Here is a 22,557-nt window from a genome sequence, read left to right on the forward strand (position 1 = left end):
CGCGAGAACCCCCACCACCACCACCATACCCCCCATACAATGCACCGTTCTAATTCTCAGATGCAGAGGCTGCTGTTATCTGGAGCGGCTGGCTGCACTTCCAATTTTATCATGTCCGACCCAGTTACGCTGCCGAGAGCAGCTGCTTCAGAGGGACACGGAAAAAACGCTAAATGCTCATCAGAAGCAAGGTGATAAGGAAACAGGAGACATTAGGGCGGCGGTGCAAGACGGGGGGAGGCACGCCAAGTCATTTTTCGGCAGTGGGGAAGGACTTACGTTTTTTTGGGGGTTTTTTTGGCATGCAACGTTAACTTAACATCCTTCATAACTGGCATGCAGAGGAGTGCTCATATACTTCACAGTCCCAACAGGAAAGACACCTGCTCCTCCAAACGTTTCAGATTCCGAGCGGCTGTCAATACCCAGAGTGCAGTTTGGCTCCAACTGGACCTGTTCACTTGTAAAAAAAATAATAACTGCACTTTATTTTAAAGGCTGCCGTGCCAACTGATATCATTCTGGCCGCTGCTGCCTTCTGTTGCGTACGTTAGGGTTTATTTGGGAAAACGGTTCTTAGTATGCGCATGTCGCTAATGTTGGCTATGTGCGAGGTGCGGTCGTTGCATCGGCTGGACTAAGTTGTGTCTTATCTCTGATTCAGGGCTGGAATTGTCACAGGCAACTTCTGCAGCATTGTAGGAGAGGACGCAGTAAGCTGAGCTGGTAGTTAGCTGGCCTGACGAGGGAAAGGCGGGTGTCAGAGGACCAAGGATTAAGAGGGTTTTTTTTTCCAATACTCCCTACCTTAGGTGTGAAAATAATACAAATATTATTTATGGTAAAGGTGGGGTTATGCAAATATGATTTTAAGACTCAATACTAGACCGAAATATTTGTCACGTTCGCTGTATTTTCCATTAGCGGTTCAATTCGTCTTGATGTTGAGGGGCTGACTTGTTTTGTTTTCTGAGACTTTGACTGAAGTTCCCTTGTGTGCAAACTATGTGTGTGTGTGTGTGTGTGTGTGTGTTTGTGTGTGTGTGTATGTGTGTTTCCGGAAGCATTCATTAGCTGCTGATTAAATCTCCTAGCCATTACCGCTCTCCTCCCTTTTCTAAGCGGGTATTAATCAGCCTGACACCCTTTAGTATCTGCCGGCGCAACGCTGTCTGTGTCCCTATCTGTCTGTTGATGTGTCTGTACGTCTGCCTATCTCTCTGTCTGAAGCTCATATCCAATAACGGCAAAATATTGCACCAAAGTTTTCATAATGTAGGAACATCTTTGATGGCTAGCGTTAAGGTGTAATTACGTTATATACAAAGAGCTGCAAAATCTGCTGTTTTGTAAATCAATCTCTTGACAGCGGTGAAATATTACAGAGGCTCCTCACTGTCGGAACGGTTTCAACCTTTAATTTATCTCTGACAGTGGTGCAGCAGCAGCAGCCTGCTGCCAGTATTCACATGCTGTGCAGTATGGAAGATTCCCAGCAACAACCAGGGAGCTCTGTCAGGCACACTCAATTGCTAGATTATTTGTATTTGGCTTGATGTTTTCTACATAGAACAAAGAACGGTTTACACACTCTTGTAAATAGGAGTAAAAGACCTCGTGTATTGGATTTTGTTGTTAACCTCAGGTTTGACACGACTCGGCAATTATCAATGGCAATAATTTGATTATAGCCCAATTGGAGTGCTTAGATTATTATTATCGCATCTGACTTGCAGTGATCAATGCCAAGACACTCAAAGTATAGGCTTCATGAAGAAGATCCGTCATAGGGGATTGTGGGTGTGATGAGAGAGGGTGGATGAGTGGAAACCCACAAGTCAATAAAGACTTATTCATCACGTAAGTTCTGTACTGAAGTAACGACACTTCTGTAGTTATTTTTAACCCAAACCACAATCTTTTCCTAAACTTAACCAAGTAGTTTAGTTGCCTAAACGCAGCAGGGACTGATCAGTCGTGCTGCTAAACCGTTTTATGCGGCTACATTGACTCATTACATTACTTTCCCTATTTAGTCCAGCTCCATCAAAAGGGGCTTTTAAACAACTTCAAATCATCCACACCCACATGTCACATCTTTTGCATTCAACACGTTTAGAGATAGAAAAGGAGACTTTGCGGATTAACAAACCATCAGAAGTTAGCTCCTAGCCTCGCAGCCTCAGCTGCACAGTTCCCACATCAAAGCTGGGTGACTCCTGAATATAGGCGTACTTGTGGCTGACGTAAGCACTATGTGAATAAGTCAACTTTGGGAGTTGCTGGGAGTATTTGGCCGTGTGCTAAGCTAGCACGTCCTGGACAGGTCTGTCCTAAAAAGCCACCATGGTGACTGTACGCCCGTAGTCAGTGTACGGCCTCCATATCCGAGAGACGTGCAGACGTCAACTTACAGCTTCATGTCAAACCCACCAACCCAAGCTTATCTTAATCAGAGGTCTGCCTCCACAACAGAAACATGTCATTTGCTATTACCAACTTCATACTCCCCTCTGTATTACCAACTTCATACTCCCCTTCTGTCGAGCCTGTGGCCTCAGCTTCAGCGCAGAATGATCACCATGGCAACAAGAGATTCGGAGAGCCAGCCTGACGACGGGAGCTCCGTCTTTTCTCGACTCGTCCAGACGAGATAGGCGAGACGGGGAAAACTCAAGCCGTGCCTTTCATCTGTTCTGTTCTTGTAGTTTACCGTCGATATTCTACAACAAAAATCGGCAAATGTGACTCTGAATGAGGTTCTGTTACTTCTGGAAAAGAACCTGGAGCGTGATTTAAACATTTAGACGCTTTGAAATGCTTCAGAGGTTTGTTGGTGTTGTTCTTGAGCTGCAGCCTGGATGTTGACTTAATGTTTAAATCTGCTCTCCTGGTGAAATATGTGAGCATTATCTGCACAGTCGCATCAAGAAGGCTGTGATAAATCATGATTAATGCACCATGTATCCATAAAAAACGTTATTTTTCCAGTTGACTAACTTACAGTTTAATAATGTTTCTTTACTTCTAAATACAAAAACAAAATTAAATGAAATGCCATTTTATACATATAGGGTTTTACTGCCAAATGGGTATTTTATTGGAGTGAGATTTTATTGACTGTGGCAAATCCTTAAACTGCAGCAGTAAGCTGTTCTAGTAAAAATAATGCTGTGTTTACAGTTTTATAGTTTCAAGGCCAACCCTTCACCTAGCTCTATATAGACCCCTCTTAAAAAGCAAAGTAAAGACATTTAAGTGACAGTGAATCAACCCCTTTGATATCATACAGCGCTATGCCAGGGAAAACCTACAGTTTGACCAGGGGAAATGTCTGGTAGCACCAGACCTGCTACAAAACCTCTAAGTTGTGACTGGTGTAGTGCTGCAGCTGCCTGTCAGCGAGAGAACCACAGTGAGTGATGGGGTTTGGGATCCTGCCCTCTCTCTGCCTCTGTAGACCTCTGCTCTCACTTAACTTTAATCACAACGGACCAGAGTGGAAAATTTACACCAGGCGGCCTCTCTGCTCTCCCGTCGCCCCGCTTTATTCTTTTATCTTTCCCTGCAGACTTTTCAGAGTGATGCCAATTTCACATTTTCTCTTTGGGACAATGAATCACAGTCTGCCACTTTGTTGACTCTTTGTTGAATCTTTGTCTGTGTGTGTGTGTGTGTGTGTGTGTGTGTGTGTGTGTGTGTGTGTGTGTGTGTGTTCTCTCAACAGACGAGGTGACGATGGAGGAGGTTGGTCAGGCTGCTCAGCTGAGGGCTGGAGAGCTCATCATCATTGTAGTGGTGCTCATCATGTGGGCAGGTAATCTTCCTCTTCAGAAACGCACATTTATCACTGCAGACCTTGTAGGGATACACTGTCTTTGGGGCAAATAAGCTCTCTGACTGAGGGTCTGTGAAGAGACAAACACACCGGCGGCGGAGTCATCTCTCTATCTCTGATGACTGTTCTGTGCCCTGCAGTGCTTTTCAGGTGATTCAATTATTTTTTTTTGTGACCCGAAAGCATCAAATCAAGGTTTTTAAATGTTGATCACCCGTCCAGATAGGTAGACGGGTCAAATCAAATGAAGGTTTGTTTACTCAAATGCTAATTGACACCAAAAACAATCTGTAAGATATTTTCACTGAACTTTCTGAACTGCATATTTTTCAGCTACTGGGAATTTGGAGATTTTCTCATGCAAAAAAAAAAACCGGAAAGCCATTTTTAGGGTTCATTATCTTAAAAAATGTACCTCCTCGAGGTTTGAAATTTAGTAGAGGCACGAACAAAATGGTGAGTAACAGATATAAATGATTGAAAGGCAGAAGCAAATGTAATATTTTTCATTACTAGCCCTTGAAAATGAAAAAAAAAAAGTGAACAATTGGTGGTTTTTTTGGGGCCCCAGACAGTACCCCAAAGTATATACATATGTACTTTTCTATATTGCCCGCTAGAAATAAATAGTGTTTGATTCGTGTGCCAAATTTCAAGGGCTCTAGCATCATAAGAATCGGTCAAGGTTGTAATGGAAGAGGAAGAGGGGTTTTAATCATAAACAGAACATTTCATTTCAGGGTCTGAGGTTGAACTTTACCCCTAAAACCAGCAAATTCAGCAAATATGCTCAGTCTGTCAATAAACTGAATTACTCCCTTAAACTCGAGAAATGTTGAAGCAAATACTTCTTTCCAGCTTCAGAAGCTCTGACTCCCACATGTTTAAAGAATATATTGATGCCAGTCAGAGAAGGTGAACTATAGCTTTCTGTTCCATTCACATAAAAGCTTACTTTTTTTCCCCCAATGGGAATGTTAACTGGTCTAAGGATAAGTAATAAGGACACTTTATTCCAGGGCTTCACATGAGTGCAAAGTCACATTTACATCATCACAACACAGACTAATCTTTGCATCTTTACAATATCAAATATATATATATATATATATATATATATAAAGACTGCGGTTGCTTCCTGTTTAAGCCTCCCAGTCATTAGCTTCGTGCATCTCAGCATTGTTTTACTGAAGAAATTACAGCTATAAATATTTCTTCCACTTCACCAAGTGTAATGAGATACAAATTTGGCCCAAATGTATATGTACATGGCAATATACAGTACATTAACAGCAAGCGGCTTGGATCTCCCGTGAGAGGACGAGACGCTGACATTCAAAGAGAGTTGGAGAGGAAGGGAAAAGAGAGAAAAACTGAGTCTCGAGAAGAGAACAAAAGAGGGCCGGATGGGGAAAAAAGACTGATGGTGAATTGTGTTCTTCAGCGTTTAATTGGGCCTGGTGGGGGATATCACAGTGAGATACCCCACCTTGCCCTTTGGTATTGCAGTGATCAGATGAGTCTGACATAAGCAGATGAGCCGAGACCGTTCAGGTCAGATTCCTCCCTGCCTCCCCGCGCTCCTCCGCCGTCATGAATTATTCCCCTTCTTCTTTTTCTGTATGCTTGTTCTTTATCGCTCTCAGCATCTACCTCTCCTCTGCTATGTTTTTAATCTTCATGACTGAAGGCGGGCCTCAAATTGGCTGTCTTGTCATCAGGTTCATATCTTCGTCTGTACGTTTCACCGTATTCTGTTTCTCTCACTTCAGCTTGGTCTGCTTTATTTGACACATCAAAGACAGTTGAATGAATAGAGATAAATTGCTACATAGCATCACTTCCTCCACCTGTAATTGGAAAAACGTGTCAGTGGTTATCAGTATTTCTAGGTGGATAGGGCTAGAAACCAAGTTAAAGAAAAACAAAGAAGCATTATAAAGGGAGGGCTGTAAAACAAACACAGCAGCGCAACAACATTAAATGCTTCTTTTACAAGCTTGACAGCAAATTTACAGTGTTTAATGCAAAAACTGTGTAGAAATTGGCAAATCTATTTCCATCCAATATCAATGTCATGGAACTGTAGATGAGAAACATTATTCTCAGTACATTTTAAGATAGATTGTCCATGTGAAAAGTTGAGATTGAATTTGGAAATGTGATTAATGCAGGTAATTTAGAGCTAAGACACTTTGACAAATGGCTCTTATATTTCTGATCTTTAAAGGAACACTGTGACATTTTTGGAGACATGGTTATTCACTCTCTTGCGGTTATATGAGAAGCTCGATACTAACTATGTCAAACTATTCCTTTAGCTTGATCAGCTAAAATCACATGTTTTTTATCCATCCCAGGGGTGATCGTTCTGTTTTGTCGTCAGTACGACATCATTAAAGACAACGAGCCCAACAACAACAAGGACAAAGCCAAGAACTCCTCAGAGTGCAGTACTCCAGAGCACCCACAGGGGGGGCTACTGCGCAGCAACGTCTAAGACCAGCCCTGCATAGCCTTGTGCAATAACCAACTCCTCGAACCTCAGGACAGGTGAGGAACAGGACCTTGACTGTCATCTTATGTAATACCTCATATTCTCTTCTTTTTTTTTTGTCTTTGCTCCATGTTGTTATATATTGCTTCTGCAACAACCTAAAGGTTGAACACGAACACATATGACACTCTTTCATTGGCTTCCAGTTTTGAAATGAGTCCGCTGGAAACAATAAGCGAGCTAAAGAAAGACTTTTCAGCCAACTCAGGGACTTAAGAGTTAATTAGCTAGCTAGCTCTAGCGGATAACAACAGTTGTCATTTCGGGCCAGGGATCCTCGTCTGGAATTCAGAAGCCTGCTTTTGTCTCTCAACTCAAGAACCCATTGTTTAAAACATCAGTAAGAATTTTGAGTAGTAAATCTGCCACTATTGTACTGCAGTTTCTGCAGGGCTAAAATGGAAAGCTTTACAGGTGTAGCAACAGTAGACAAAACAAACACTTTTAATACTGTAGATGTTTGGCCTGGTAGGTACTTTTGTTTCCCGTCCGCATGATATCTGAACTCTTCCTATCCTTTTTTTTATCTCTCATTAAGTTCAGTAAATGTGTTTCCTCCAGACCCTGAGACCAACAGAAAGCCATTCTCAGACACCATCACACTGAAGGAGCGATAAACCATTACAGAGACTCTTCTCGACACAAGGAAGAACTCTTCAAAAACAACCGACACGAGTCTGAACTTTCAGAATCAAAAGGAGGGAAACAGAGGAGGACGAACCGACTTTTACCTTTGTTGTGACCAAAAAACTGGACTGTTAGTCTACTTGAGTGGACAGTCATTATAGAGACGTGACATGGCTGTCAGTCAAAACATGGGAGGGGACATCATCTCCTCTTCACAAGAACTGCTTGATTCATACGTTCTGGATACACTTCATCAGTGGAATCGAATCCCAGGAGCGGATCATCAATCATGAATGTCTGAGTATTTTTTTGTTTTTTGTCCACTTCTGGTTTATATCACTGGTAAGAGATGGCAGAAATGTAAGTTGCCTCGCAAGAATAGCTGGTCCTTCAGGTCCAGGTATCAGTCAGCACACAACTAAACAAGCTGAGCTTTGAACCAAGGACTTTCTCCTTTTCTATCCCTCCATCCGCATTCCCTCCTTTCTGTCTTTATTACAGCCCATTGTGTAGCAGCTCATCCCTCTCCCTGTCTTTCCGTGTCGGTGTCTCTCTAATAAGCACATTGACGTTTGGTGCTCCTCCTATTGTGATTGTTTGAGCCCTCACAATCCCGGTCTTGATTGCGGTATCATTTTTGTTCTTGGGTCAGAAATATTGCACGCTGAGTCTTGTCTCCTGCCATCAGTTAAATGATGCATCTGTTTCTCTGTCCTCTCTGAACTGGTACCTTAACGCCCTTGTCAGTTCGAGGGATAAAAATGTGACACTTTTTTACTGCACACCATATTCTCCTTTTTGGATGACATCGTCTGAATACAGCCGTGATTCAGACAAAGTTCAAGGATTGACCAGGCACTCTCTTATCGCAGTGGCGTCGCACTCCACGTCAACATTTTACAACTTCCAGGTTTTGATTATTAGAAGTTAACTTCAGTGTCAAACTTTGAAAAGATAGGCATGGCTGGAAAAATGACAGATATAAGTTCATTGTTCATCACTGCATATTCAGCACCATATGCTATCTGTGGGCTACAATGGGATGAGCAGGGAATAAGGACGGAGACATGCGGGGCATCATTCCTAATGAAATGAATACACCAGGCGACGTTTGGCTGGGTTTGCACTCTTGTTTTTGGCTGGAGAACAGCAGGGATGCCAGGCTGTCGAAGCACACAGGCTGTGCGGCTCTTTTGAAATGTAAACCATTTTCTCTCAGATCCCCTCTAAAAGTATCAATAAAATGGAAGGCTATAATGGGATGGAGGGGAAAAAATGCATAAAATCCAGGTGTAAATTCACTAAAGACCCACAGCGGAGTGATCGCCTAAACTGCCAGCACTGTGTAGAACTCGTGCAGCTTGGCAGAACAATTACAACTTGCATAATTTTGCCATCTACGTGCTGATAAATGAGATTCTTGTCTTTTCAGTCAGTGTGTCCGTTGACATAGGGGTGTGATAACTGATCGCATTTGTCATTATCTTTGACATTTCATCTGGGAAATCAATGTACAGTCAATATTACATATTTCCAGTCTTGTCAAAAATCGAATGAAAAGACCAAAATCAAAAATTAATTGATCATTCTGTTATAACAAATGTTGTCTGTTTTGCCAAACCTAATAAGTAGGTTATTGCTCTGTGTCGTAGAGCTCCATTGTTGTCTAAAACTATTTTAAAGACACCAATGAGCCACAATGTTGCACGAAGCAGCCGTGCTTAAATTGCAAAATTTTGAAATAATTGATGCGTTAAATAACAAAAAAAAAATTGAACTCGCTAAATCGAAATACCATTGCTGATTTCTAGAGAACATTTAACTCACATGATCAGCTGTTTCTGCTGTTAGCGTCATTCTTGATATTCCCAAAACTGCTTGTCTTTATCCCTGGACAGCATGAAACATGGCCAATGGTAGCGGACACGAAAGAACAATTCAAACTCGCCAAACTGAAAGAAATTCCTGAAGACCTCTCTCCATTTTTCTCTCGTAGATTATAGCCAAGCTGACTTAGTTTTGTTTCCGGTCTCAGTCTCTACTTCTACTCTGTTTCGTGGCAGATTACAGACTTACAAAAACTATGCAGTAGAGTTTATTCACTCCAAACCAGTTGATGGAAAAACACTTAATTTGCATTCGACATTTCCAAAAGTTTGCTGAAAATTCCCTGGACAATTGAATGGAAACATGTCTTCATCGCAATGAACATGCAGATTATTTTAAGTCAATCCCACAGCATCCCAATCCTGTAAAAACTCACTGGTGCACCGAATGTGTGTTAATACGCAGCTGAAATTAGTCCCTAACAAATGCACTATTTACTCCTGTTTAAGTAACATTTGCTAAAAACTACAGTGCCCTGGTGTTCAAGGAAATTACTGACCTTTAATTAAAAGTTAAACTTTTTTAAAATTTAAATTCAAAACTTGCGAACAAATGGGCTTACAGGGCCACAGGCCGGCTAGGGAAGTGGGAAAGTATTGCGAGACGGACTAACAAGTTGTCGGTTTTGGTCTTTTCATGATACTTGTTGACAAAAAAAAGAAAAAATAGAACAATGGCAACCTAATGGATTCAATGAGGAAAAATCATTATTATTTGCAGCACACTTCCCACTTGTTTAGTTACCACTTCATCAAGGGTTTCATGTGAAGGAGCAAAGGACTTCATCAGAATTATCCAGCTAAAGATAAAGCTCCATTATCTTCTTTTTGCTTCCCGATTAATTATGATGTCTTATCCACATAATTGCAAATGTGTCGGACCCCGACCCCAGAATACTGCGCTGAAAAGTCAGACAGAACATCGCCGCGGAGCTGAACTCAGCACACTTGCAGCCGCATTAGAGATAATGAGTGAATGTCTGAATGCCTCGCTGGGTTAAGACGACTGCTAATCAGCACCACGTACACACATGCTGGATTTCACACAATGCCTTGCCTGTTTAAATACGTCCCCGTGCTGAGAGAGTAAGACATTACTTTCTCATCTCAATCATCGGTTGTGCCAGCACACCCTATCTTTCACCCTCTTCCTCCGTTATCAGCCTCTCTCTTTCCTCCTCTATCTCCAGCCGCCCACATCATCCACCATCATTCTCCCATTTATTACTTTCCCCTCACTCTCTATCCCTCTGTCGCAATGCTCTCTTTCTCGTCTGTCGCTCCACCCCTTCCCGGGTTTCTCCCCTTCACCGGTCTTGTCCTCACTTCTCTCACCTCCCAGCTTCCCTCTCCCATGTTTCTCATTATTTCTACGCTCAGACTCCCGTTAGCCGCCTTCTCCCTCCACGCATCAGCTCTCTCTCTCTCTCTCTCTCTCTCTCTCTCTCTCTCTCTCTCTCTCTCTCTCTCTCTCTCTCTCTCTCTCTCTCTCCTCTCCCTCTCTCTCTCTCTCTCTCTCTCTCTCTCTCTCTCTCTCTCTCTCTCTCTCTCTCTCTCTCTCTCTCTCTCTCTCTCTCATTCAGGACCCGGCTCGCTGCCTATCCCTCGCTCCTCCGCTCATTTATCACCTGTTTTTTAGCCTCAGGCCGGCCTGGATGGACGCTTCACCTGGTAAACAAGAGTGGTGGAATAGAGTAAAAGGAAACAAAGAATCAGTGAAAGGAAAGATAAGAGATAAGTAAGGAAAGGAAGCACTTTATTTACACTAATAATAAGCACAAGGTGGAGTTTTATAAATGCTTTCTAAAAAGGCGTTGGAATAAGATTTGACACGAAACTGTGACTTGTTCGCTTAAGTCCACCCCTGAACAGCGATGTTAAAGCATGGAGCCGGCGTTGGATGTTCAAGACCGCACTTGTTTTAAGACGAGTCAGCTAGAAACATATAAAAGTAAGCCAGAGAGCGCGTTTCAATCAACTCATGGATCTAACGTTTAAAGCTACTACAAATTTTGAGCGGCAATCTGCCACCATTGTTTACTGTAAACTGCATACATGTCGTACAAGAACAGACAGCTTGATTACTGCAAATTAGATTGGGTGGAGCTTAGCGAAACGTCAGTGGGAAAACATTTAAAAGAGGTTTAAAATGAACAGTTGCAGTGATCCTATAGGTGTACCCCAGGGTAACGTGACATCACCTTTTGGGGTGTTTTTTGTAAAACAAATGCATCTAGAGGGAAAAGACATTAAAAACAGGACTTTGTAGAATGAATAAGTGACTCCAGTGGTGGTCTGATAACTCAAAGGCTGGTTTTCGAGAGAAATCCATCTGACATCAAGAAAGAAAGTACCCGCACACAATCAAAGAGAGAGAGAGAGACCTTTTTGAAGCATATGATACATGAAGTGGGGCATCGTGGCTGGCGAGTGGAACGCGGCAGTATTAAAGAACAAGCGCGTCCGACAAAGTAGACACTTTGATTTAAATGTCAAGGTTTTTTCAAGGGGAGTGTAGCTGGTGGCCGTTAGAAGCTGGAGTCAGAGTGGTTGTTGTTGCTCCCGTCTGCACAGGTGGGCCAGCTGAAAGCAGGGAAAGACTCCGGTCAGCAAATCAGTTTCCTCGTGGCTGTGATGCATTTAGTCTTGCATTTAGAACAAGGACCCGGTTCTCGATTCTTCTTGTACACATACTTTCCTTTCCATTGTTCTCCTCTTATTTATTGCATAATATTATTATTATGTATAGAAACCCTCCCAGCATTTATTTCTGACATCTGATATGTAACGTTTTCCGAAACCATTGAGCTTCACTACCACGTCTCGCTGTGATTGGCCAGCTGAGAAAGGAGCCAGGATTAGACCTTCTCTCCCTAGCTCCCTTTATTCCATTCTTGCCACAACTAGTTCTGTCACTTTTCATATTTGACCAAGTGCAACAATTTCAATGTCTTCCTGGGGCTCAAGTGTAGCGTTTCATAACAACTCTTCCAATTTCTGACGTGATCAGACAACACGTCGTACGAACTAGTTTGATCGAGTGTACTTTAGCCCTGACTCTTAACATTTACTCTTTAAAGGAGCAGGTCACAAATTTGGAGAATGTGCTTGTTTGCCAAATGTAGTCAGTTGTGAATAAGGCTTTCAGTTTCCCTTTGTTTCCAGTCTTTGTGCTAAGCTAGGCTAGCCTGGTTCCAGACCTCTGAATCATCTCAGAGTATCATCTCAATCAACTCTGATCTGCTTCAAATAGGTGTGGTGTTGTTCCATCACCTCTGGTTGGATCAGAGCTTGTTGGAAAATGTTTTTTAAAAAGCTAAGTAGCTACTTCCATGAAACATAGCAAAATAATAATGGCGACAGAAATGTCAACAAGCAATAATGAGGATTTATGCAGCTGCACAAGTTTTTGTAAGTAAATTAACAAACAACTCTTGAATTGAATGCTGCTACATGGACTGAGACTGACGTGGCAGGGCGGATAAACTTCATCATCATTCAAACAAAACATATCCAACAACAAATCAGCCAACATGAACACAATGACAAGCTCTATGAATGATGGGAAACTAAATGGCAATTCAGTCTGATTATCAGGCTACGGTTAACCACGTCCAGAACGCATTTTTGTTTTGAAAAGCGATTTTCTCACCTCAAGAGTTTGAAATCCTTTAACTATTGACGTCACGCTCTCTGAAAGTAACGGCTGCATCCTGTGGTGTCTTTGGAAAACAGAGTCTCTCTTTTGCGATTGATCAAAGGAAACACGCTGTTGAACATCTTGTCTCAAACATGACACGGTGAACTTTTCTAAATTTCTCATTAAACTGGGTTTCATGGGGGTGAACAGTATCTGGATCATTCGACATGAATCTGATGTAGTGGGCGATTAAAGTGCGAACGTGTCTAATAACAGTAATGCTATTGAACCTGAAGTGGTAATTGTCCTGTATCGGGTCTAATCCAAGCACACACTTAAACTCTCACTGGTGCACCAAGTCCATTCTCCGGCTGGCCGTGGTCCAAACTGACACATTTTTGGGAAGCAGCAGAAGGCAGACCTGGCCCAGACAGCTCCGTCTCTGTCTATCTGAGGGCTGCAGGGGGGCAACTCGACAGCTGCTCAAGGTGAACATCCAACGAGGCATGTGCGGGTACGAGGACTGGGTGAGAGGGACCTAAAGACGGGGAAGATGAGTCAGAGAATCCGAGGGAATAAAATTGGAAGTGACAGACACAGAGAAAGAAAGAAAGAAAGAGTCAGTATCAGAATCAGTATGCTCAGTGGGGTTTGGAGCGTCAAAGCTCCAAGTTCAGTCCTGAATGATGAGCTGTTTCAATGTGAACAGAGGAGTTGGTGCGTCGTGGGAAAAACCTGTGGGGTTCATCATTCAAGCAAATATGAAAGAAATGTATTTGGAAAGCATAAAGGGAAACATTCAACTGGTTTATACAAGACATGAAATGTCACAGTGGCCAAATAATATCTAATCAAAAGCAACTTTACCACCATTTATATGTTTTAGTGAATTAACACCCCTGGATTTTATTTCAAATAAATGCTTGCTTGCATTTATACTCCCTCCAAAGTACGATTATTTCACTTGATTGGATGTTTAAGGGCATCAAACTTAAGAAATATTAACATAATAGATAATCCAGTAGTACAATTTGTCAAACTGCAACACAGTGAGCGTCTCGTTAATCCCAGCCTTAAACCAAAGTCCTGCTTACCTAATCATCATGTGCCAATGGAAGACTACAAGAAATGGTTGAAGTCATCCCATTCGCCCTGTTTTGCCTGTTCTGTCCATGACTGGATGAGTGACTACTGGGAACCTTGAGTACTCACCCTGAGGTCCTACACATAGTAAAGAATAAGGCCGTTTACTTATGGTGTATATTTGTACTTGATGTCGAAGCAAATAACCAAGAAGCATGGATTTACAGCAGAATAATGGAGTCGGTGTTTTATGTACAATCATGACGTCTGTGTTTGAACCATTTTGATGTTCATGGGATAAATCCTGTTCATGAGGGCTAGCATGACTCTGCTATTGTTCACACCCATGGTATATATGCTATTTCTATGAAAATATAAATGTCTAATTATGTATTAACACAGGAAAGAAATAAAATATTTTCAATGCACCGTTCATGTGTCTTGGTGTTTACTGTACATTCTGTCAGTTAGAGAAATATGATGGGAAAAGCTGAATGCAACAGAATGAAAAATATAATTAAAATATATAAAATGATTGATGTTGGAAAATGATCCACAGCAATGTTTTTTTTACATAAATGTAAATTAAATATTGGTTGATAACTTGTCATGGAGTTGAAATTAAAGGACTTCTTGTTCATGTTGGTTTGAAAGTTCTCTCTTCAGCTTGGAAAGTTGAGTAAACAATCTCATCACAAGGTCCATGATCTTATCATTTGGTCTTCATCAGCAAACCACCTGCCAGCCAGCAGATCCTTTACCTCAGTAGGATAAATACCACAGTGGGAGAAATACTCCATCACAGGTAAGAAACCTGTGTTCAATATTATATATTATATAGTGTTATCAGCAAAATGTATTTAAAGTCTCAAAAGTAAAAGTACTCATGAAGCAGAATTGCTCCTGTCAGTGTCCTGTTTTTGTATCATATGTATTGATTTGTGGCAGGTCAAAGGGTGAGCTAATTTTCACTACTTTATGTACTGTTGTGTAGTTTAATCCATAGTAATGTATTATATTTGATATGTTTTATACCTTCATCACAGGTGTTTTGTTTGTAGTAACGATAGCTCTCAGTAAAAAGTACAATATTTGACTCTGAAATGAAGTGGGGTAAAAGAATCAAGTAATATAAAATGAAAATACTCAAGTAAATTACCAGCACCTCAAAATTGTGCTGAAAAACTTGAATACAATGCATTCAGAAAGTATTCAGACTGCTTCACTTTTGTTTCTCATTTTGTCATTATGCTTCATTGACATGAATACTCTGACCATTTGCTGTGACTCTTGAAGTTTAGCTAAGGTGCTTCCCATTTCTCTTGATGATCTTTAAGATGTTTCTACACCTTGATTGGAGCCCACCTGTGGTAGATTTAATTGATTGGACGTAGATAGGAAAGGCACACTGCTGTCTATATATAAGGTCCCACAGCTGACAATGCCTATCCAATGCTTAAAGCCTCTCAATGAAAGACACATGAGAGCTTTAAAGGACTCTCAAACTGGTCTGATGAAAATAACAACTGTTTGTCCTCAACGATATCAAGCAGGAAACCAGGCACCGCTCATCACCTGTACAACACCATCCCAACGGTGAAGCATGGTGGTGGAAACGTCATTCTGTCAGGGGGGGGGTTAAGTTGACTGGTCAGATTTGGGAAGGATAAACGAAGCCAAGTACAGAGATACCCTTAATGAAAACCTGGACAACGACCCTGAGCACACAGCCAAGACAACGCAGGAGTGGTTTAAGAACAACTGTGTGGATGTCCTTGAGTCCCAGCCAGAACTAGGACTTAAAGTCATTCGAACATCTCTGGAGAGACCTGAAAATGGTTGAAAATCACCAAATCTAGGCGTGCAAAGTTGGGCTCACTTCGCTCCAGATGTAATACAGCCTTTGGGACAATTGTGATGGGATCATGAACATGTGCATACTTGTATTGAATCCAATCAAACCGCAAAATTTTAATCTCCCACTTAGGTCCAGTTCAATATCTTCCCATCATACCAGCTCCAGGAACAGCTGTGAACCTTTTGAGTTAAATATGCAATCAATTTGAATCACATCCATCAAATAGTCCCTTCATGCTGGCCCGCATCTGATCATTATGGAAGACCTGAATCGGCCCAATACATCGGCTCACTTTAGTGTTTGGTGGATGTTTTTCCCTGTGAATGCTAATGAAGGGTGTGGGTGGCCAAAGATGGCCTCCAGCATATGGGGCGTGACAAGGTGAGATTGGGATTGATGTGGCACCAAACCATCAAACTCAAGACTAGTTTATGAGGCTGGATCAGCAGCTGCCGTGCGTCAATATTACAACCCCTAACACACACACACACACACACACACACACACACACACACACACACACACACACACACACACACACACACACACACACACACACACACACACACACACACACACACACACACACACTCCCACCCAGTCCTGGGCATCCTGTGGAACTGAAATCATAAATTAGACTATGTTCACACAACCGCAGGTGTTAACACACTTGAGCGCCCCACACACACACACACACACACACACAAGCTAATGGCCATGTGTCAAATAAAATGGTCATATTTGCTTTATCATGAATGGAGTAGTGGCATATGATGACTCAGTAGATTGTCAGAGGAGGCTGACAGAGCCTAATGATGCAAACACTTCTGTTCTCTCTTCTAGCCTTGGATGGCAAGAAGCGCTGGTGTCTGTGTGATGTGACATGGACGTCAAAGACAAGAACATGAAGACAAGGACACAACCAGAGCACGCGCACACACACACACACACACACACACACACACACACACACACACACACACACACACACACACACACACACACACACACACACACACACACACACACACACACACACACACACACACACCCCTTTTTAAATTCGGCTGTATTCCCTATCCAAGTCTTTAAAGTCCCCTTGATCGAGCTGCTTCTCTCTCAGCCTGCACTCACTGCTGTTATCTGAATATCTAGAAGGAGGAACAATGCAAAATTAATGTCACCACTTCTCCATCCAACCGCTCCAATGCATTACCCGCGGCCGCTGGCAGGCCACATTATGCAATTTATTAGATATGTGAATTAAGAATGGCATCGATTTGCAGCCAGCGTAGATTAATCGTCTTGGAAAACCAGAGCTATGGATTAGTTTGCTTGAATGTTTACTCGATGCTGAGCCAGTTTTTACCGCAGTGCTCGTCTCAGCTGAACAACACCACCACCGAGCAAACAGCAGTGAAGTTGTTTGTGTGCAAGACATAACCAATGCATACCCTCTTTGACCGCTGCAAAGTCTGTTTACCCATGAGATTTTGCTGCTGAGTGAGAGCTTGAAACTTCAATCCACAGTCTGCCTTCATGCTTAAAGTGAGCAGGGTGTTCTTCATGTTTATGTGGCCCTGTATGTTTGCCTCAACAGTTTATGATACTCACATGTTTTGCTTAACAAGATAATCTTCACAAATGAAGACTACTTTGTATGACTTTTGAAGTGGAAATGCAATTGTTAGAAGTAAAAAGCTAACGTTGGGCTATAAAAAAGAACTACACCACGGTGGCATGAGCACAAGAATAAACACGAGGCTGTTAAGGTCGAACTACTCGCGATTTAGCCATTTGTTAGCAACCATAAAAAGCTTCAAAATTCACAAGAGGAGTATTTACTAACGTATTATATGTCAGTGTTCTTTCAGGCATCTAACCAAAAACCCATTTAAAAACCCAATGACCTGGAGCCACGGAAACCGGAAGTCTGAAAATGCTGACTCATTTCTGGGTTTTAGGACCCTTTTTCTTTTTAGGTTTCAGGCTTTTTGTCGAGGGAACCAGCGTGATGCCAACTGACGGGTTTGAATACAAAATTGCAGACGGATATGAGAGTGATCTCAATATTCTCATCAAACTCGCCGTGAGAAAATGTTTAGGCTTATTTTCAATTGTCAAACTATTCATTCCTTTTCCATTTTAATCCTACATTTTTCATATTCACATTTTCTTCTTTTTTTAATCTTTGTACATTAAATAGGAGATATATTCAGGAAATTAACAGTTAAATTCACTAGGAATATTTTTTAAAAACAGGACAGACTGGTAGAATAGATATCCACACACTTAAAATCTCTTGAGCCTGAGCGCCCACATTTTTGGGGGCTGTGGAGAAAGTTTAGTGTACAGAGTGAATAACAATGCACTTATCACAAAGGAATATAATGACGTTATACATCCGATTAAACAGCAGAACCTGGGCTACAAGAATCTGTAAGCCCTTTGTACATGCTCCAAACACAACTCAAAAACCAACTAAAAATATTACCAAATATCAAAATCCATATAGCGCCACCTAGGCAACCCACTCGCCACATTTCTGGCTCTACCGCTGTGGTATTTTATGCAATACGCACACACCTCACCTCACAAGAAAGCAGACAGTCCACAGATTCAGGACATATACATTAAATAAAGCTACAACAAAGCATCACTGAGATATGAACCAATGAACACCAGCAACACAAATCGCTTCATCAAACGATTGTTGTAAAATTTCTCTTACCTTAGCTGTTTCTCCGTGATAAAATCATTTTGACGGTAATTCTTCACCGGATACGTTACAGCCACGTCCTGTGTTTCATTCAAATCACTCCGGGCGTCCCTAGGTAACTGCTGGACAATGCGGGGAGGGATCGAATGTTCGTGACTCACAGCCAGTACGCGTCACAGAACGCCGCTCTGCTGATTCTGATTGTCTTACAGTGCTGTCAGTCTTCTCCACGTGGGTATAGCTCAATTATATTGGCTCTAACACGTCGAAAGAGGTGTCATTCACTGAACTCGACCAATGGGTTGCTGAGATACAGCACTGCGTAGTGGGGGAGGGTCTGAAATCGAAAAAACTCCATTTGGCAGAGAGACACAGAGAGGGGTCAGAGAGAATTCTGGTATTCAAATACATCCTAAACTGCTGTATTTGGATGTAATGGACAACATTAGTGATATACAAGTGAAATATATAGTTTGGTACATGAAAAAATTCAAATGGCACACATTGTGCCAAAATGACCATTTTGGAGACCTCGCCTGAACTCTCTGTACTAAAACCTCTCTAATTTTGTCCTGCTTTACTTTATCAAAGTCAAACTTTTCAGAGAGACTATTCACATGTTGTGCTATGATTTGGGAGAGGGTTAGACCTGCAGCTGCATCATTACAAAGAAATAATAATCTTGAAATTGCTTTTTTTGTTTAGGCAAACCTGAAACTTTTCAAATTGTGCTGTGTGCCATCTTCATTTACTCTTAACCAGTAACATATATACTGATATTTACACATCTGCACAAATCTCACAAGTGTTCCCTTTATTATAACACCAAAATGATTCAAATAGACCTTGTGGTTGCAGAGATATGCTCTTTTTAGTATGGGTATGCAATTTTCAAGCAGAGGCTTAAACAATAGGGTTAGGGTTCAAGAGGCACACTTAAACAATGTGCAGAAAGAGTCTGCATTTTAGATACCTTTTTAACAGGTTTTCACCAGTGTGGTGTTGGAAGAAATTTTATACAATTTATTGTGTCAATAAAATATACCAGCAGAAAAAAGAAGGAAACCAGTTAGTTTAATTAGGGGCTGCCAAACAATGAGTTTTGCTGCGAATAAACCTCATATTTTGCTGCCCTCGTCCATCCGGAATCACTTGACCTTGATTCCTAAAAACCTCACCATGAATCTTAAGCCCTTATTGCCGTTTAAGTGCGTATCCGCCTCCAGTATCTGCCCCCTTTACTGAGACTTCTGACTGGCTGTATCTCACTGTGCATGCTTTCATCAGTTGGAGCTCCCTTTTGAGGAAAGACTGTTAAATAATGCAGGTGGTTAAGTAAGCTTGTCGGGACGAATTGTAAAAAAAAAAGAAGCCCTGCTTCACTGAGTCAGAGCCTGTTAGAGAGAGAGAGAGGGGGGGGGGGCTGCATGACTTTCAGCCCTCTAGAGTCCTGTTCACACACACACGGCTTGAATACAGAACATGGCAGGGAATGTGTGTGTGTGTGTGTGTGTGTGTGTGTGTGTGTGTGTGTGTGTGTGTGTGTGTGTGTGTGTGTGTGTGTGTGTGTGTGTGTGTGTGTGTGTGTGTGTGTGTGTGTGTGTGCATCACTTGGTTGGATAGTGCAGGTCTGCCCCCTGCTGCTGGTTAAAATAAACTGCACCCTCATGTTTTTAAAGGCAAACTGCACCTATTTAAAACAAATTCATATTTTTATTGAATATATTCATTATTTTTATAGACCAAGACATTCCAAAAAATGTTAGTACAAATCTCACAAATGCACCAACTAGAGTGTGAAAACTCATATTTGTGATGAACAAACACTGCAAGTTTTTAAATATCTAAACACTCGTTTTGGTTTAAAATAAGAAAACTAACAATGAGTCTCCCATTTCTTGTCTATTGAACAGTTCAAGACTTCATACTTGATGACACCACAAGTTTCAGACTAACTTCTCTGGTTTCTGTCTTTGAGAGAGAGTAGCTCATATTGTAATTCTGTACAATATGAGTAAGTCCAACCGAATGCTGAATAAGACATTTGTAGATGACCGAAAAGGTTACAATTAACTTTCATGATGTTAAAAAACACACTGGGAAAGGGTTAAAGTTGTAAGAAGATTACAGGACCACTCCCAGACTGGACAACACCGTTATAGCGACCTGTCAATCACAATGTAGCCCCGCCCTAAAGCATACCCTGCTTTATGGTCTTTTTTACTCTAAAAGGACCATCATTTACTAAATGAACATTATGCTGTAATGAAGAAGACTTAAAATTAGCATTTGAGACCATAAACTCATGTTTACAATGTTTACTAAGGTAATGAATATACATTATATGTTATTCTATACAATCTGACTCCTCTTTGCACCCAGAACAGTCGCCCCCTGATGGTGATTTGAAAGATAGCAGGTTTAAAGCACTTCCTCACTGGCTTCACTTTTTAGACCCGGAGGTTGCTGCCTGCGTGTTCCCCAGGGAGACACTAAATTGATGAATCATATGGATCGGACCAATAAACAGCAACAAAAACAAACATTTGTCAGGTGTTGATGTAAGTCATTCAGACACCAGGAACTCATTGCAGGTGGAAAACAAGAGCAAAACGAGAATATACTCAGTAACCTTGTAACTGTGACGACAGGGTGGAGATGATGTAGACACTCACTGGGAGACTAGACACAGGGATCCAAACTCATGCATCAAACAGCAGGTGGTTTGTCTTCATGAGTCATTCGGGAAGAATCCTTGCAATAAAAGAAAAATGTCAGAGAGGCCCACTCCATATCAATTTGATGCACTTTTTCACGTGGAGTCCAAATAAGCTTCTCACAAAATTAAAGTAACCACTTCAACAATAGACAAGATACTCTCATGATATGTTAGTACCTTTGCATTGGCTACCTCGCTTTTAGTATGAATATTACAAATTGTATTACTAGTTTAATTGGGTACACATAATGCAAAAAGTAGCAAATCCATAACTTGTATGTAAAGTGTCCAGATCACGTGCTCCATCAGTAAAGGGTTACTTCTAGACTGAAGTTGTGTCAGATGCTGATGGAGCTCTCAGGTCAGTGGTCATCCTGGCGCGTCTTCTCCTCTGATGGTTTCTCTTATTGTGAGGAGAGTCTGGTGGGTTCAGGGCCGATCATCAAGTCACTCAGATCCCCTGTAAAACATGGCAGATTCATTGTTAGACAATTTTTTGGAGGCTGCTGCTACAGACCTGGATGGGCTCACTGACACTGTGACAACATACATCAGTTTTTGTGAGGACGTGTGTGCCGACTAAAACCGTCTGCACATACAACAACAATAAACCCTGGTTTACTGCAAGACTCAGGCAGCTTCGTCGGACTAAAGAGGAGGCCTACAGAAGTGGGGACAGTATCCTGTACAACCAGGCAAGAAACACACTGACGAGGGAGATCAGGGTAGCAAAGAGAAGCTACACTGAAAAGCTGGAAAAAAAGTTTTCAGTCAACGACCCCTCGTCAGTTTGGAGAGGTCTGCAAGTACTCACGAATGACAGGAGAACACCCCCCCCCACTGAGGACAATCACCAACTGGCTAAAGACCTGTCTTCTACTGCAGGTTTGAAAAGCCTACTCTCACACCCCCCAACTGCCCCATCATCAAACAACTATCTACACTCCCTGTCTCCTCCTCACCTCTCCCAAACGACCCCCTGAGAATCTGTGAAGAGAATGTGAGTCGGCTCTTTCTCAAACAAAAGATCAGGAAGGCTCCAGGCCCAGATGGTGTGTCCCCCTCCTGCTTGAAAGTCTGTGCTGACCAGCTGGGCCCCATCTTCACGCAGATCTTCAACCGATCACTGGAGCTGTGTGAAGTACCGTCCTGCTTCAAACGCTCCACGATCATCACGGTCCCCAAGAAATCCTCCATTATAGGATTAAAAGACTACAGGCCCGTCGCCCTGACGTCTGTGTTCATGAAATCTTTTGAAAGACTGGTGTTGACCCATCTGAAGAACATCTTAGGGCCCCTGTTGGATCCCGACCTAACAGGTCGGTGGATGATGCAGTCAACATGGGACTGCACCACATGCAACACCTCGACTCCCCAGGGACATATGCAAGGGTTCCGTTTGTGGACTTCAGCTCAGCGTTCAACACCATCATCCCGGAAATACTCAAACCTAAACTCTCCCAGCTTACTGTGCCAGCCTTCACCTGTCAGTGGATCACAAACGTCCTGACAGACAGAACGCAGCAGGTGAGGCTGGGAAAAATCACATCCAGCACCCGGATTATCAGCACTGGCGCCCCGAAGGGATGTGTGCTCTCCCCACTGCTCTTCTCCCTCTACACCAACGACT

General features: G+C 42.1%; 1 protein-coding gene across 3 annotated transcripts in view; it reads left to right on the forward strand.

The window, feature by feature from the left end:
• The window catches only part of fndc5b (fibronectin type III domain containing 5b), a 16,449-nt gene extending 6,128 nt beyond the window's left edge, over window positions 1-10,321 (forward strand). For 2 of the 3 annotated variants that reach the window (XM_068731277.1, XM_068731279.1), the window contains 3 exons: window positions 3,728-3,817; window positions 6,199-6,391; window positions 6,957-10,321. In XM_068731277.1, the coding sequence (XP_068587378.1) occupies window positions 3,728-3,817; window positions 6,199-6,338 (230 nt within the window). In that variant the 3' untranslated portion in view covers window positions 6,339-6,391; window positions 6,957-10,321. Of the gene's footprint in view, window positions 1-3,727; window positions 3,818-6,198; window positions 6,392-6,933 lie in introns of all 3 variants that reach the window. The other variant, XM_068731278.1, reaches the window with a different exon arrangement.
• Window positions 10,322-22,557: the final 12,236 nt, after the last annotated feature.

This window comes from Cebidichthys violaceus, unplaced genomic scaffold (genome assembly GCF_023349555.1).
Source record: "Cebidichthys violaceus isolate CVI_PGR_0920_01 unplaced genomic scaffold, fCebVio1.0.p SCAF_50, whole genome shotgun sequence".
Lineage (NCBI taxonomy): Eukaryota > Metazoa > Chordata > Actinopteri > Perciformes > Stichaeidae > Cebidichthys > Cebidichthys violaceus.